General features: G+C 40.1%; 2 protein-coding genes across 2 annotated transcripts; one reads left to right on the forward strand and one right to left on the reverse strand.

Moving 5' to 3' along the window:
* Positions 1–10,022: 10,022 nt before the first annotated feature.
* On the forward strand, positions 10,023–12,578 carry LOC135746210 (protein SPO16 homolog). Its single transcript, XM_065264780.2, has 5 exons — positions 10,023–10,282; positions 10,378–10,471; positions 10,660–10,831; positions 11,829–11,907; positions 12,133–12,578. Exons 1-5 carry the CDS (start codon positions 10,223–10,225, stop codon positions 12,244–12,246), a joined length of 519 nt encoding a protein of 172 aa, XP_065120852.2. The 5' UTR covers positions 10,023–10,222; the 3' UTR covers positions 12,247–12,578.
* glmnb (glomulin, FKBP associated protein b) lies at positions 12,564–16,753 on the reverse strand. Its single transcript, XM_065264686.2, has 16 exons — positions 16,645–16,753; positions 16,436–16,544; positions 15,938–16,192; positions 15,682–15,803; positions 15,413–15,594; positions 15,003–15,056; positions 14,890–14,920; positions 14,691–14,780; positions 14,504–14,545; positions 14,334–14,407; positions 14,021–14,105; positions 13,810–13,919; positions 13,255–13,312; positions 13,028–13,163; positions 12,782–12,873; positions 12,564–12,702 (listed from the first exon to the last, which is right to left on the reverse strand). The coding sequence occupies exons 1-16, from the start codon at positions 16,738–16,740 to the stop codon at positions 12,616–12,618; spliced, it is 1,623 nt and encodes a 540-aa protein (XP_065120758.2). The 5' UTR covers positions 16,741–16,753; the 3' UTR covers positions 12,564–12,615.
* Between the last annotated feature and the right edge of the window lie 264 nt (positions 16,754–17,017).

Consider the following 17,017-nt stretch of genomic DNA (forward strand, 5'->3'; position numbering starts at 1 on the left):
CACACTCACATTTACACACTTACTCACACTCACTCACACTTACTCACATTTACACACTTACTCACACTCACTCACATTTACACACTTACTCACACTTATCCACACTTACTCGCGCTCACTCACATTTACACACTCACATTTACACACTTACTCACACTCACTCACACTTACTCACATTTACACACTTACTCACACTTACACACTTAGTCACACTCGTTCACATTTAGACACTTACCCACACTTATTCACACTCACTCACAATTACACACTTACTCACACTCAGTTACACTCACTCACACTTACTCACACTCACTCACATTTACACACTTACTCACACTCACTCACACTCACTCACACTTACTCACATTTACACAATTACTCACACTTATCCACACTTACTCACACTCACTCACATTTACACACTTACTAACACTTACTCACACTCACTCACAATTACACACCTACTCACACTTACTCACACTCACTCACACTAACTCACACTTACTCACACTCACTCACATTTATACACTTACACTTACTCACACTCACTCACATTTACACACTTACTCACACTTACTCACACTCACTCACATTTACACACTTACTCACACTTACTCACATTTTCACACTTACTCACACTCACTCACATTTACACACTTACTCACACTTATTCACACTTACTCGCACTCACTCACATTTACACACTCACTCGCATTTACATACTTACTCACACTTACTCACACTCACTCACATTTACACACTTACTCACACCACACTCACTCACGTTTACACACTTACTCTCACTTACTCTCACTTACTCACAATTACACACTTACTCACACTCGCTCACATATATACACTTACACTTACTCACACTCACTCACATTTACACACTTACTCACACTTACTCATATTTTCACACTTACTCGCGCTCACTCACATTTACACACTCACATTTACACACTCACTCACACTTACTCACATTTACACACTCACTCACATTTACACACTAACTCACACTTACTCACACTCACTCACATTTATACACTTACACTTACTCACACTCACTCACATTTACACACTTACTCACACTTATCCACACTTACTCGCACTCACTCACATTTACACACTCACTCACATTTACACACTTACTCACACTTACTCGCCCTCACTCACATTTACACACTTACTCACACTCACTCACATTTACACACTTACTCACACTTATCCACACTTACTCGCGCTCACTCACATTTACACACTCACATTTACACACTTACTCTCACTCACTCACACTTACTCACATTTACACACTTACTCACACTTACTCACATTTACACACTTAGTCACACTTACTCACATTTTCACACTTACTCACACTCACTCACATTTACACACTTACTCACACTTATTCACACTTACTCGCACTCACTCACATTTACACACTCACTCGCATTTACATACTTACTCACACTTACTCACACTCACTCACATTTACACACTTACTCACACCACACTCACTCACGTTTACACACTTACTCTCACTTACTCTCACTTTCTCACAATTACACACTTACTCACACTCGCTCACATATATACACTTACACTTACTCACACTCACTCACATTTACACACTTACTCACACTTACTCATATTTTCACACTTACTCGCGCTCACTCACATTTACACACTCACATTTACACACTCACTCACACTTACTCACATTTACACACTCACTCACATTTACACACTTACTCACACTTACTCGCCCTCAATCACATTTACACACTTACTAACACTTACTTACACCCACTCACAATTACACACCTACTGACACTTACTCACACTCACTCACACTAACTCACACTTACTCACACTCACTCACATTTATACACTTACACTTACTCACACTCACTCACATTTACACACTTACTCACACTTATCCACACTTACTCGCGCTCACTCACATTTACACACTCACATTTACACACTTACTCTCACTCACTCACACTTACTCACATTTACACACTTACTCACACTTACTCACATTTACACACTTAGTCACACTTACTCACATTTTCACACTTACTCACACTCACTCACATTTACACACTTACTCACACTTATTCACACTTACTCGCACTCACTCACATTTACACACTCACTCGCATTTACATACTTACTCACACTTACTCACACTCACTCACATTTACACACTTACTCACACCACACTCACTCACGTTTACACACTTACTCTCACTTACTCTCACTTTCTCACAATTACACACTTACTCACACTCGCTCACATATATACACTTACACTTACTCACACTCACTCACATTTACACACTTACTCACACTTACTCATATTTTCACACTTACTCGCGCTCACTCACATTTACACACTCACATTTACACACTCACTCACACTTAATCACATTTACACACTCACTCACATTTACACACTTACTCACACTTACTCGCCCTCAATCACATTTACACACTTACTAACACTTACTTACACCCACTCACAATTACACACCTACTGACACTTACTCACACTCACTCACACTAACTCACACTTACTCACACTCACTCACATTTATACACTTACACTTACTCACACTCACTCACATTTACACACTTACTCACACTTATCCACACTTACTCGCACTCACTCACATTTACACACTCACTCACATTTACACACTTAGTCACACTTACTCGCCCTCACTCACATTTACACACTTACTCACACTCACTCACATTTACACACTTACTCTCACTCACTCACACTTACTCACATTTACACACTTACTCACACTTACTCACATTTACACACTTAGTCACACTTACTCACATTTTCACACTTACTCGCACTCACTCACATTTACACACTCACTCGCATTTACACACTTACTCACACTTACTCTCACTTACTCGCCATTACACACTTACTCACACTTATTCACACTCACTCACAATTACACACTTACTCACATTTACACACTTACTCACACTTACTCACATTTTCACACTTACTTGCGCTCACTCACATTTACACACTCACATTTACACATTTACTCACACTTACTCACACTCACTCACACTTACTCACATTTGCACACTTACTCACACTTATTCACACTTACTCGCACTCACTCACATTTACACACTCACTCGCATTTACACACTTACTCACACTTATTCACACTCACTCACAATTACACACTTACTCACACTTACTCACACTCACTTACACTAACTCACACTTACTCACACTTACTCACACTCACTTACACAAACTCACACTTACTCACACTCACTCACATTTACACACTTAGTCACACTCGTTCACATTTACACACTTACTCACACTTACTCACATTTTCACACTTACTCACACTCGCTCACATACACTTACACTTACTTATACTCACTCACATTTACACACTTACTCACACTTACTCACATTTTCACACTTACTCGCGCTCACTCACATTTACACACTCACATTTACACACTTAGGTTGTTTTCACATATGTTGGTGTGCACCGTGGTGCGGCCTCGGAGCGCACCAAAATACATTGTATCATTTTTCAGTTAGTGCGGTCCGTGTTCACATATATATATTTTTTACTTTACTCGAAATGCCGCACCGTACACCATGTGACAACGGTCAGCGCTGTCATTGGTCTCTGACAGCTCTTACCGTCTCATGACCACCCCCACGTTTCCATGACAAACAGCTTGACAGGGAGAGCGCAGCTATCAAGATGTGGAGATAAATGATGCACGTCTTTGCGAAGTTTCTTTGCTTTAACGCGAAATTGCGTAGCTGTTCTATTAAAGCCTTTCTCACGGAGCCGTTTGCTAAAAGCCCGTAATGTCACTATTTGTGTGTGGAGGACAGCTATGCATTTATAAAATCATCAGCTCAAACGTAAAGGAGACGGCGAATCTCTATGCAACGGACCAGGATTGGCTTGTTTGTTGTTAACCCACAATATAACACCCGGCTCACGTCACAACGAAAGCCCAGTGGCTCAAACATGTGTAGAACTTCCTGTATTTGGTTCGGCCCGAGGTCCAGCAGTGTTCACACCACAGGTGGGTCGCCCCAGAGTTCGGCAACTGTTCACACTGACCCAAACGCACCGTACTCGGAGCGACACGTCATTTGGGTCGACCTAAACAGTGTATATGTGAAAACACCCTTACTCACACTTACTCACACTCACTCACACTTACTCACATTTACACACTTACTCACACTTATCCACACTTACTCGCACTCACTCACATTTACACACTCACTCACATTTACACACTTACTCACACTTACTCACCCTCACTCACATTTACACACTTACTTACACTTACTCACACCCACTCACAATTACACACCTACTGACACTTACTCACACTCACTCACACTAACTCACACTTACACACACTCACTCACATTTATACACTTACACTTACTCACACTCACTCACATTTACACACTTACTCAAACTTACTCACATTTTCACACTTACTCACACTCGCTCACATTTATACACTTACACTTACTCACACTCACATTTACACACTTACTCAACTCGAGGTGGAGCCCTGCCGACTACGCCAAAATCTGTCACACCCAGGGGCTGGCTATGTTTGGCTAAAGCCACGCCCCTTCTCAACTTCCACCTCGAGGAGGTCCCCAAAGCCAACCCAATGACCAGACAACACGAGAACAGGTAGGTAATAAAACAAACTTTATTTAAATATTTAAAAGAATAGGGAAATGGGGAAAGGGCAATTAAAACTAAAGGATCTCTAGCTCCTCCCTCCAGGGAGACTGCAGCCACGGGCAGGCAGGGACAAACGGCAACGGGGGTGCAGACCACCGTAAGCCAGGGGGAGGGAAACGTCAGGCTCCGGCCTGGTCCCTGCTCTCCGTGCCGCCCTCCTTCTTCCTTCCTGGAGGCAGAGTAAAATACAGTGTGACTGGTAAGTGGACTTTCTGCTATCTGCGTACCTTTCTCTATTCGGCAGGGGGTCTTCGCCCCGCGTGCCTTCACGTTTCTCCGTCGTACGTTCACTCTCTTTCTCCTTTTCCTCAACAGATGGCAGCTGGGACACAAAAGCACTGTTGACATGGACTTTGGATGCCCCTCTCCTGCTCTGCTGTTGACAGCTCTTAGTAGGTATAGCTTTCCACGGCCTGTTCTCCTAATGTTCACTCTCGTTCTCCTTTCTCTCCACAGGCGACAGCTGGGACACAAAAGCACGGTTAACTGAGACTTTGGATACTCTCACCTGCTCTGCTGGTTACAGCTCTTGGTAGGTATAGCTCTCCGCAGTCGGTTCTCCTAATGTTCACTCTCGTTCTCCTTTTTCTCCACAGGTGGCCGCTGGGACGCAAAGCACTGTTAACTTGGACTTCGGAGACTTCTCACCGGCCCTGCTGTTTACAGCTCTCGGTATGTATAGCCTTCCACAGTTTGTTCTCCTAATGTTCGCCCTCGTTCTCCCTTTCCTCCACAGGTGGCAGCTGGGGCACTAAAGCACTGTTACTTGGACTTTGGATGCTTCTCACCTGCTCTGCTGTCTACAGCTCTCGGTAGGTATGGCTTTCCACAGTTTGTTCTCCTAATGTTCGCCCTCGTTCTCCTTTTCCTCCACAGGTGGCAGCTGGGGCACAAAAGCACTGTTACTTTGACTTTGGATGCTTCTCACCTGCTCTGCTGTCTACAGCTCTCGGTAAGTATAGCTTTTCACAATTGGTTCTCCTGAGGTTCACTCTCGTCCTCCTTTTTCCCCACAGGTGGCAGCTGCTCTGCTGTCTACAGCTCTCGGTGGGTATGGCTTTCCACAGTTTGTTCTCCTAATGTTCGCCCTCGTTCTCCTTTTCCTCCACAGGTGGCAGCTGGGGCACAAAAGCACTGTTACTTGGACTTTGGATGCTTCTCACCTGCTCTGCTGTCTACAGCTCTCGGTAAGTATAGCTTTTCACAATTGGTTCTCCTGAGGTTCACTCTCGTCCTCCTTTTTCCCCACAGGTGGCAGCTGGGACACAAAAAACACTGTTAACTTGCACTTTGGATGCTTCTCACCTGTTCTGCTGCTTACAGCTCTTGGTAGGTATAGCTCTCCACAGTTTGTTCTCCTAATGTTCACTCTCGTTCCTCTGTTTCTCCACAGGTGGCGGCTGGGGCACACAAGCACCGTTATCCTGGGCTTTGGATGCTTCTCACTTTGCTCTGCTGTTTACAGCTCTTGGTAGGTACAGCTTTCCACAGTTTGTCCGCCTAATGCTCACTCCGCAGGTGGCAGCTGGGACACAAAAGCACTGTTAACTTGGACTTTGGATGCTTCTCACCTGGTCTGCTGGTTTCAGCTCTCGGTAGGTATAGCTTCCCACAATTGGTTCTCCTAATGTTCGCTCTCGTTCTCCTTTTTCTCCACAGGTCAAGCAGAGGGGCGAAGATAACACACCGCCTCACCGGGTCGAGCGCTGCCCTATCCTCACTACCCGTAGGGCGATCGAATACTGGACAGGGGCGCCCCTTTGTAGAGACCACGGGGCGGCGGAACTCTTTCGCCTCTGACTCTGCGACAAGGGCAGACACAGGTAAGTTTCCAATGCAAATAATCAAATTTCGTACTCACACTTGCTGACAGCTCTTAATCTGCGTCACTTCACACTCCAAACAGCACACTGCGTATAATAGCTGGTAATTCCTGGGGTCGTTAGCCTCTCTGTCCTTTGCTCAGTGAGAATGGATGATGCGGGGTTTCGTCTGACAAGACACACAGCAACCCACAGCAAATACACAGCACCACTTCAACGTGAAAAGATTGCTAATTACAAAGACTCACTCACCACACTATCGGTGTACACAACAAGGGACGCCCGGCGTCCTCCACTTCACTTGGGCTGGATGAGGGCGATGGAAATACGACCTGAATAATAATCCGTTGCTGTGGCTGCTCGGATGGACGCTTCTGCAGCTCACCCACCACGCTGTTTCAGGGGCAGGGCCGCCCTCCTTCTCCTGGAGGTATCCAACAATTGCACAGGTTAGTTTTTACACGTTGCTCAACACAAGAGTTGATACTCACAGCGGTCTGCCTTTGTTTACGTTGCAAAACAAAGTCTGTTTTCTTCCTGCTTTACTCCTTTAAATGTGCCACTTAGACCAATGTTTCTTCTACCCGTAGGGTTTTCCTTTAACTCCAGCGTTTTCACCGCAGACTGCAACCGAGAGAGAGAGAAAATGTAGACAGCCACCAATGTCTATTTACGAGCACAGCTCCGCTCCTCAGCACACACTAAACTTCCCAACTGTGATTTAACTGCTCTTAAGTACTCCTCCGTGTACTCCAGTCGTCCAATCACCCGACGATCTCCTTAACGACACACAGCTGTGCTTAATCTACTGATTACAGCCCTTTTCGATGCTGCCGGATGTCCGGTGTTTCCTCTCCCCGGTCTGGGCGGAAACATCCGGGCGGAACCAACTTTCCCAACTTTTGGTTCCGCCCCAAAAAGATCGTCACCTTGTGACAGATACACCAACAGTAAGAATGTCCTCATATTCATCACTGTCTTGTTGAGTCACATTATTTACTGATTTGTGGCTTCCATGTCTCAGCTGTGCTCTACATTTAACTGCAAAGTGATTTGCCTTTCCACACTGTTTACATTTTTTACCAAAAGCTGGGCATTTCTGTTTGCTCTTTTCATGCTCCTTACCACAAAATCTGCACGTGATCACAATGCCGGGTTGTTGTCTATCTTGACGTGCTCCATGTCTGATGGCATGCACCTCTTCTACTGCTGCACCTGCTATGGCTTTGCTATTCTGTCGCGACAGCTCTGCTGCTCTGCATATACGTATGCACGTCTGTAGTGTTAAGTCTTTCTCACGAAGTAGTCTCTCTCTCAGTCCTTCACTGTTAATTCCGCACACTATTCTGTCACGTATGAGTGAGTCTTTGATTTCTCCAAAATTGCATGTCTTAGCGAGCATTCGTAACGATCGATACGTAATTATCGATCGTCTGTTCCGCTCCCTGACTTTTTGAGAAGAATCGATAGCGTTCAACTGTCTCGTTTATACTTGGATTACAGTGTTCATCAAACTTTGCAATAATGTTCGTTACCGTTCGTGCATCCGCAGCTATATCACTCATCAGCGTTTCCAGCAGTTCCCGACCGCTCTCACCGATGAGGTAGTAAAACAATTTTACCTTCGTCTTTTCCTCCACGTCCGACATAGTCAGCTCTAAATAGAGCTTAAACTGGTCCCTCCAGGATTTCCAGGACTTGGAAAGAATTTCGGCGTCAATGCACAACGGTGCTGGTGGTTTTAATCCTTCCATCTTGCAGCTCTATTCACGTGCAGCTCTATTCACGTGCAGCTCTCCGCTCTAACTGTTAATTCGTAACTAGTAAACTAACAGTCTAAAAGTGCCCACGCTGCCGCCATGTTTTATGTGTCTTGTTTATAAAAATAAAGACAGATATCCGAGACTACTGTGACTCTTGTTTTAATAGTCTTTCGTGCTCTGTATTCCTTACATGAGGTTACCCGGATGTGTCACACTATTCCGGTCCCCACTACAACAAACTATAACAATTGTTCCTACTGTTACAGTATTAATGGATACTTTTTACTTAAGTACATGTGAGAGCCCATACTTCATTTCTTAAACTTAAGTAAAAAAAGGTAGTCAGTACTTTTACCAGAGTATTTTTAACATGAGTATCTGTACTTTTACTTGAGTGAAGGATGTGTGTACTTTTCCCACCTCTATGTCAGGTTAAGCAGCCATGGCCAGTGTGGCCACGAATAGAGACAATGCACTTTTAATAGTGAATGGACCGCAACATACTCTTGGTTAAGACCTGTAGATGGCGAAGCAGAGCGAGCTTTTTGCATTGGGTTTATTCTGTGGCTTGGTGGACATTGTTGTTTATGGAGTTTAATTGAGCACCCACAAGAATGCTGCAGTGTTTTAGGGAACTTCAAGAACTGTGCATAGTGAGCTGTTGGATTGTATGCTGTCTGTTGTGAGAGAATGTGTGCTTGTGCTGCGCTATTTTAGCTAAAAGAAACATACTGGCCTGTGATTAGGCAACTTTAGTGTGTGTGTGTGTGTGTGTGTGTGTGTGTGTGTGTGTGTGTGTGTGTGTGTGTGTGTGCGTGCGTGCGTGCGTGCGTGCGTGCGTGCGTGCGTGCGTGTGTGTGCGTAGATATATATTTCATGAGTAACTAGTACTTCGCTAATTGAGTATTATTTTCATTGCATACTTTTTTTACTTTTACTCAAGTAAATTTTAAAATCTTTAACTTCTACTTGAGTAATTATTTATTTAGTTACTTGTACTTTTACTTAAGTTTTTGGCTACTATTTCCACTTCTGTTAAAATCTTTATAAATCCGGGCTGACTTTCCCATGTTTAGCCTAAATAATCAGACAGATAGCAGCTTGCTATCATAGCTTGCAGACAAGCAGCCTGGGCTACTATTTTTTTTGGTAGGCATTAGGCAAACTAAGCTACATGTCTGCTGATAGTTAGTTTCTTACATTTTTAGCAAGAAGAATGAATGATGAAAGTAATGCATCACATTTATTATTTTATTCAAAATGGATGAAGGGATAGTTCAGCCAAAAATTATATTAAACCCATGATTTACTCACCTCTAAGCCGTCCGAGATGCATATGTCCATAATTTTTCAGACAAACACATTTTCAGTAATTAAAATCAGTTACTTGATAGGATATTGATATTGATGTAGGGATTTTTATCAAGTCATGTTTTTCTGTGTTATCATTAGTAGTAGTTAAGGGGATTGAGTTTAACTTATTTGTGTATATATTTTATTTCTCAGTCCTTCATATAGCCCGTGAGGTTTTTTTTGGGGGGGGGGGGGCTTTTTGCAGGTCAGAGCAACTGCCCCTCAAAATTCATGTGCACATCCCTGGTTAGCACCAGCCACCACTGCTAGTATACTTTCGGCTTTAACACGTTAGTTTCACACGTTTTTGCTTGAACCGCCTTCCATATCCGTAAAGGGGCTTTGCAAAAACCGCGCAAACACCATACTTCCGGCTACACTATTTGTACAACCTTCTGCTGTAATGTAAGGTTTCTCAGGTTAAACTTCATTTTCACGGGGGGGATATGTTAATATTTCAGATTATTAAGTAAGCTAACATGAAATGGCACGAGATATCAGCAACTCTTGGAAAACTACTGTTATAATCAGCACATCACCTCAGGTTGTTGGTTTTGCCTTGGGCCGATTGATGAAATCGATTGTATCTCGTCATATTATCTTATTTATGTGACTCGTTGTTTGGCGTTGTCTTTGCAGTGCGATGAGCCCTCGCAGATTCTGTTGGCACATAAGCACATAATTCGTCGCTCGGACAGCATTCTGCCCTCTTCTTTTGTATTTCCCATGTCAGGTAGATGTAGATCAATTTTTCAATCAGTCAAATTCGGCAATCTTTATATCAAGTTATGTAGCCTAATATCACCTAACCCTTACGAAAATTAACCATGGTTTTATTGTAGTAAAAGTGTGGTAACTCGAGGATTTTTGCATTTGCCAAAGAACTACGTTTTATTAAAATATACATTTTCTGTCGCACAGGCACAGCATTTTTGCTTGTCACACCTGACGAGTTTCCTGCAAATTCTGATAATGCGGAGCTGTTTGAGAGAATTGAAAAGTTTACACAGGTTCACAGAAATAGTTTTCTGCTGCTGCAAGCCCCAGTCTACGAGAAAAGGGAGTGGGAGATTTTGTTATCGGTGCAGAACAGGTACGATTATAACCACAATTTCAATTTCATCTTAAATGTGACCCAGCTAATGTATTTTATATTTTTTTTATAAAATCACTACATAATATACATTCTGTGAAAACATAGCCTTAATGTCTTTAATATTGACTGAGTTAGGTCATGTCAAAGATTAAAATCATAGTGCAGTTAATGATTAAAATCTGGTTCTGATGGTCAATGTCTCAGAATTAAAGTTTGATACTTTAGCCCCGTTTTCACAGGCAGGGTCACAGAGGCGTGATTAGATAAGCAGAAATGATACAAAAATACTATCAGATGAAACTCCAAGATGCTATTCAATATTTTTTTTAAATGAATCATTAATAATATTAACTTAATAACAGACTTTACTGTTGTATCATGTCTTTATATATTTAGTATGACTGTCAAAAGATTTATATATTTATATATACACAATAATTACACACAATAAACACACAAATATATTATGCAAACACAAACGTTTATATTGTATATCGTGATTAACCCTAATATTTAGGTGTCACCAACCCTGCTCCTGGTGAGCTACCATCCTGCAGACTTCAGGCCTAGTCCACATGGGTATTTTTATAACCTGAGTTTTTTCTCCAAAAAAATCCCGTCCACATATACTCGGTTTAAAAGAAATCTCCGTCCACATGAGAAAGCAAAGATGCGCTATCAAGCACTGTCAAGAGAAGGCAGCAAAATAACTCAAAATGTAAAGCAACCTTGGCAAAAAGTTATTACCGGTTCCGTCGCAAGGCAAAGACCCCGGTTTTACTGTCTACACGACAACACTGCAAACAATTGTTTCTTAAAATCCTCGCCCTGCCAAGGGTTTTCAAAAATGTTCGGTTTCAATGCCCTGATACTGGGTTTTCGTGTGGACTGGTTGGAGCTAAAATCTGCAGGACGGTAGCTCATCAGGAGCAGGGTTGGAGAACCCTGAGTGTAATAAATGTGGTTTAAATTATTATTTTAATTTTTGCAACAGATTTCTTGGATGTAACCTTAGAGTCTTACCTGTGCATAGTACTACTGATGTAGTAAAGGGAATGCTGGTCATTGCTAAAGTAAGTTTTAATGGTTTGTTTTAATTAATTTAGTGATGTTTTTCTGATCATTGTCACTTTCCAGTAATTTGTTTATTTGTTATGGAAAGCTGTCTAGAAGCACTTTTAATGTTCACTTCAACTTTACATCAATGACTATGTTTGCTGTAGCAGAATGTTTACCTAATTCAGACAAATTTATTAGAATTACACCTGTAAAAAGTTTAATATCCCCTTTCATTTCAGGCTACAAGTAAACCCCATGTGGAGAATTTGAGAGATCAGATGGTTTTGGCTTGTGATCACATAATTGATCATAGTCCTGTTTGGAAAATGCTTGAAAACCTGCAGCTGTGTTAATATTCTGCTGTTCCGAGCAGTTGTTGTATTTTCTGTTCAAGTTTTTAATTGCAGTACTTCTTTTTACCAGAAGATGTCAGTGTCATCTTAAAGTAGGCTTTTCAACAATTTGTGGCAAACCATCAGCATGGAACATTTATTTGACATTCATTTAGAGGCTATGAACCACTTTGAATCTACTTTCAATTTGGTTCATACATCACAAAAGCAAAATTACTATAAACAATTTGTTGTGTTGAAAAGCGTTTAAAACTATACTAAAATTATAGCATATGTGGATTTTTGCTATCATTTAAAAAATGTCATGCTTCAGAGAACATAAATAAATAGAGTGTTCAAGTTTAGAAAGGAGTAATTGTGCCACTTTATTCATTCTTGATTCCCCTCTATGATCTCCTCTATATGGACCACAAGGCTCTCCATTAAGTCATATGTGACCAGGGCGCACTGTAAAACCTACAATGGAAATAAATTGTGTTGTAGCTCATTAAAAATTTGTATGTATTCAGATTATTAGCAATAATAATAATCTAACCTTATCTTGTGCATCACGTGGCATGCTGCCAAGCTTCTCAGTATTTACAATCATGCTCTGGACTTTTCGGTTCCCAAAGGCCTCTTTAAATTCTGTAGGAAATAAAGATGTTACTAAAAGCATCAAGCATACAAGCATTATTTATTCCTGTGTAGGCTTTTTATAACCCTATAATAAACAAAATACATAAAAGATTTAACAGAAAGAGATCAGCAATATTGTTTATAGAGAATGAGTATGTGTTACCTTTGGCCTTTATTCTCTTATTTTCTCTTAAATTTTTTAACTCTGTTCCATAGTATGATTTTGACATTTTAAGACACACTCGTAGTAACTTTGTATAACTGTCTGCGGTGTCGCACAAGTCTGTCCATATTCCAGTCTGAAAACAATAAGGTCATATATGAGGCCTAGTATAAAACGTGATGATAATAATAATAAAGCCATGCTAATATTAAGTATGAAAATCTTACACAACTCTTTCTTTCCAGTAGTAACAAATATCTTAAAATATTCAGTGACTCCATAACCCTTAAAAAAAATAAAGATGATTTATAGAAACAAACAATAAAAAAAAAAAAATGCTTGAAACAAACATTGTGGCTTATTTTTTTACGCGCAACCAAAAGCCTAATTTATTTATCAGGAACAGGTTATCCAAATGAGGTATGCCAATCACTCAGGTTTAGTATCATTTCAGAAATGACACAGGATCTGCCTCAAAATATTGGACTGCTAACCATCTGCTCCGTATTGAGGGATTGTGACAGTAAACCTGGACTACATTCATAAATAAGTGATGGTTAGGGATGGATTGTATCTAGTTAGTAGGAGATCTAACATTTAAAAAAACAGACAGCTGCCATATGTGGAGCCTGCTCTCGGGTTACGATACATGTCAATGATTTGTTGATATGAAAGATAATTAGATCCATCAAGATGCATTATGCCAACTGTGTATCAGTACTGAGTATGTAGTAACCTTTCTTTTTTTAAGAGGTTTTAGTAAAAATACAGGGCCTGACCACCTGTCCATTTCATGTAGCAAGTCAGTTTCATGGCCCTGTGGGAGAGCGATAGCATCTTTCAGCAGCGAGATGAACCGTGTCCCCTCAAACCAGCCGTCCTTGTTACCTGTCTTCAAAAGCAAATGAAAATAAAATACACAATGTTTATTATTATTCATTATGTTACTAAGAAAAATGTTAAGTGTATAATTTATGAGTGTAAGACAAGCACCTTTCTTAACAGCTCCATGTGTTTCTTGATGTTTTTGATGATGATACTTTCTACTCCTGCATGATGACTAGTTTTCATGACGCGTCTTATAGTGTACAAATGAAAAACAACTAATAAATATGCTGTAGGGAATGGTTCATTACTTTTTTTATGCTTAATTTAACATGCTGGATGGGTTTCGTTCATGCCTTAAATAAAACCACATATACTAGTGGATCAAAACCTTTCATAAAAGTTGTCTTAAAATATTGAACAATACACGTTCTTGTTCTGGGACAACTTTTTTTTACCACTTCTAGTGTAAATGCCATACCTGAAAAACTTGTGCTTGGCTTCACCATCAAGTTTCTCGATGAAGAGCTGGAACACTAGGAGGCTCTTTATTTTCTAGACGGAAGAGAGGAAATAAACACAACCCAAAAATCTTGCTGTTCATGGATCAGCTTTACTTGAAAATGTAAGCTGTGGCCTATCTCTACTTACTAGGTGCTGGATAGGACAGTCAGTCATGATTTTAACCAAGCTCTGTAATGGTAAACAAGCAATAGAAGTTATTTTATAACATGAAACTGTTATTAAAGTAAACAAAGTGTTTAATCAGCGTTTTAACAGTCACACCTAAAATATTTATTAATTAATACTGCTAGTTTTTGTAAATAGACTTGCATACCTGTGGAACCTCATGAAAACATTTAAGTTGTAAGAGCTCCACTGGGAGGCTACTGTCTGTTAATCCCTCCAAACTTTTTACATTCAAGTCCTGAAAAAATGAACAGACATGTTCTAGTAAATGACTACTGGTTATTGTATAAGTTAGTAAATGACTACTTAATGACTCATTACAAATTTTTTTGATAAATTCCACTTACCAAGCCTTTCAAAATCCATGATTCATCCTTCCTGGAATGAAAAAAGCAGGAGTGTACTTAATAACATATCATAATATAGTTGCCATTTTAATTTAAGAAGTATATTTACATACCTACTTAACAGAAGACTGATGTATTCCATATTACATTGAAGGATGAAAACAGGGCTGGAATAAAATGGTAAAATAAAAAAATTGACTTTATCGTTCAATTTTTTTAAATTTATATATAACCTTTATCTTCTGTGTTGTAATCATGTTGATATACTGTTGTAAGTCACAATGGATAAAAGCATCTGCTACATAAATAAGTGTAAATGTAAAATAACTTTGACTGGACAGTTAAGCCTTATTGTTTAAAGTAAATATGTAAACATTTGGGTAAAAAAGAACTGCTGCTTTCAACTGCTTTTGAAAGCTCAAGAGATTTGTGGTCTCAACAGTTAACACTGTCTTTTAGTCTGGTAAACACATGGTGTGATGTTTTATGAGAGACCATGGTAAGAGATATAACTGCAACTTACCTATACACTGCAGGAAACACTTCCACAGCAATAAGCTGGACAAATAGCAAGTAAGCAATACATGCTTTTGATTCCTTCTGTTGACAACCGCTCCTTTCCAGTGTAATACCATCTTCCTTCTCTGTGAATGGCCGGTAGAATAAGAGTTTTGGTAGGGGCTCTTGGATCATCGCAAGGATTGCCTATAATGAAAAGTGCCAAAATACAAACCAGATTATTTCATTTTCAAAATGCTCAAACCTAAAAGTTGATTTGAATGATATTAGTACCATTATTTCTGTGGCAAACTTCCACAGCGTCGAATTTTCCACAGTATTCACCTCCCTGTCCAGCTGGGCTTGAAGAAGAGGTTCCCTTAGATTCGCCATGCAGCTAAACAATATGGTAAAAATCAGAAACTTGAAGCCCTGATACTGGTTACGATACAATCTACAGACAGTTAAATGTGGTATGACAGGAGACCTAAACATCCTAAACGAGCTTATTGCTGTTTGCATTGGTATAGACTGGTATGTTGGTAAAATTCATACAACTTTAGAAGAGTAGCTCTTAGTTTTGAGTCTTGGTTGGTGGGCAAGTCTAAGTTTAAGTCTTGATTCTTGGCTTCCTGCACGAAGGGTTGTACAAAGGTCAGTGCTGCACTGCAGCATCGGCAGAGCCCATGCTCATCTTCCTGTTCCTGTTTGTGTGAGTATGGTACAGGCAGCTTTGAAATCTGTTTCTGCAGAGAATCCAGGGCCAAAGCCAGTCCAGATGCCTTTGACTCCATTCTTAACAGCACTGATAGGGAACAAACAGATAGGATACTGAAATCTGTTGTTATTTTATTACTTGAAGTGTTTTCATTGGTAGTTTTATATTAGGTCGCTCTTTTAAATTTACATTGACAGTGCATACAAAGTATAGATTTTATCTGAATGTGTTCAATGGATTTCAAACTCATAATCTTTACACAGCTAATGCTAATGAGCTATAGAAATTGGTGAAAATGGTGATGCTTTCTGAGGTTATTTTCCACATTACCTGACTGAATGAGAGGCATGAGAACAGTGATTGTGTCTGCAATAGCATCTGGATCAATGTCATCCACTTGCGGGAGTAAAATGTCGAGAAGTTCTTCAACATTGCAGAGCTGCAAAAAAGGAAACTTACTGTAGTTGTTATATGATATTATGATATTGTCTTTCAGTAGTATTTAAGAAACATATTAAATTAAGCATCGTCTAACTTACCAGCACAAGTTCATTGAGGATAGCCTGAGAATGAGCAGAACTGCCATTTTTTTTCAGCACATCCTTTACCAGTGAAGGCAATAGGCTGCTGGCCATAGACCTCACTATGTGCTGAAACGTATAAAAAAAATTTTTTTTTTAAAAATCTATTAACTTTTTATAAAACACACACTTTTTGCTCATATACTTTATTTATATTCAGTTCAGATGCAAAACACTCTAAGTGCATCAGACATCTTTTCTTGTAAATGTGCATTTTTTATCAGGCCCTTATGTTTAGGTTCAATAATTTCACTGTAATGGTAATAAAATGGTTATTAGTCAGTGATTAAAATGCCCCACTTTCACAAATCTCACTTTAGGCTTTTCATTG

The sequence above is a fragment of the Paramisgurnus dabryanus genome, chromosome 7 (assembly GCF_030506205.2).
Source record: "Paramisgurnus dabryanus chromosome 7, PD_genome_1.1, whole genome shotgun sequence".
NCBI lineage: Eukaryota > Metazoa > Chordata > Actinopteri > Cypriniformes > Cobitidae > Paramisgurnus > Paramisgurnus dabryanus.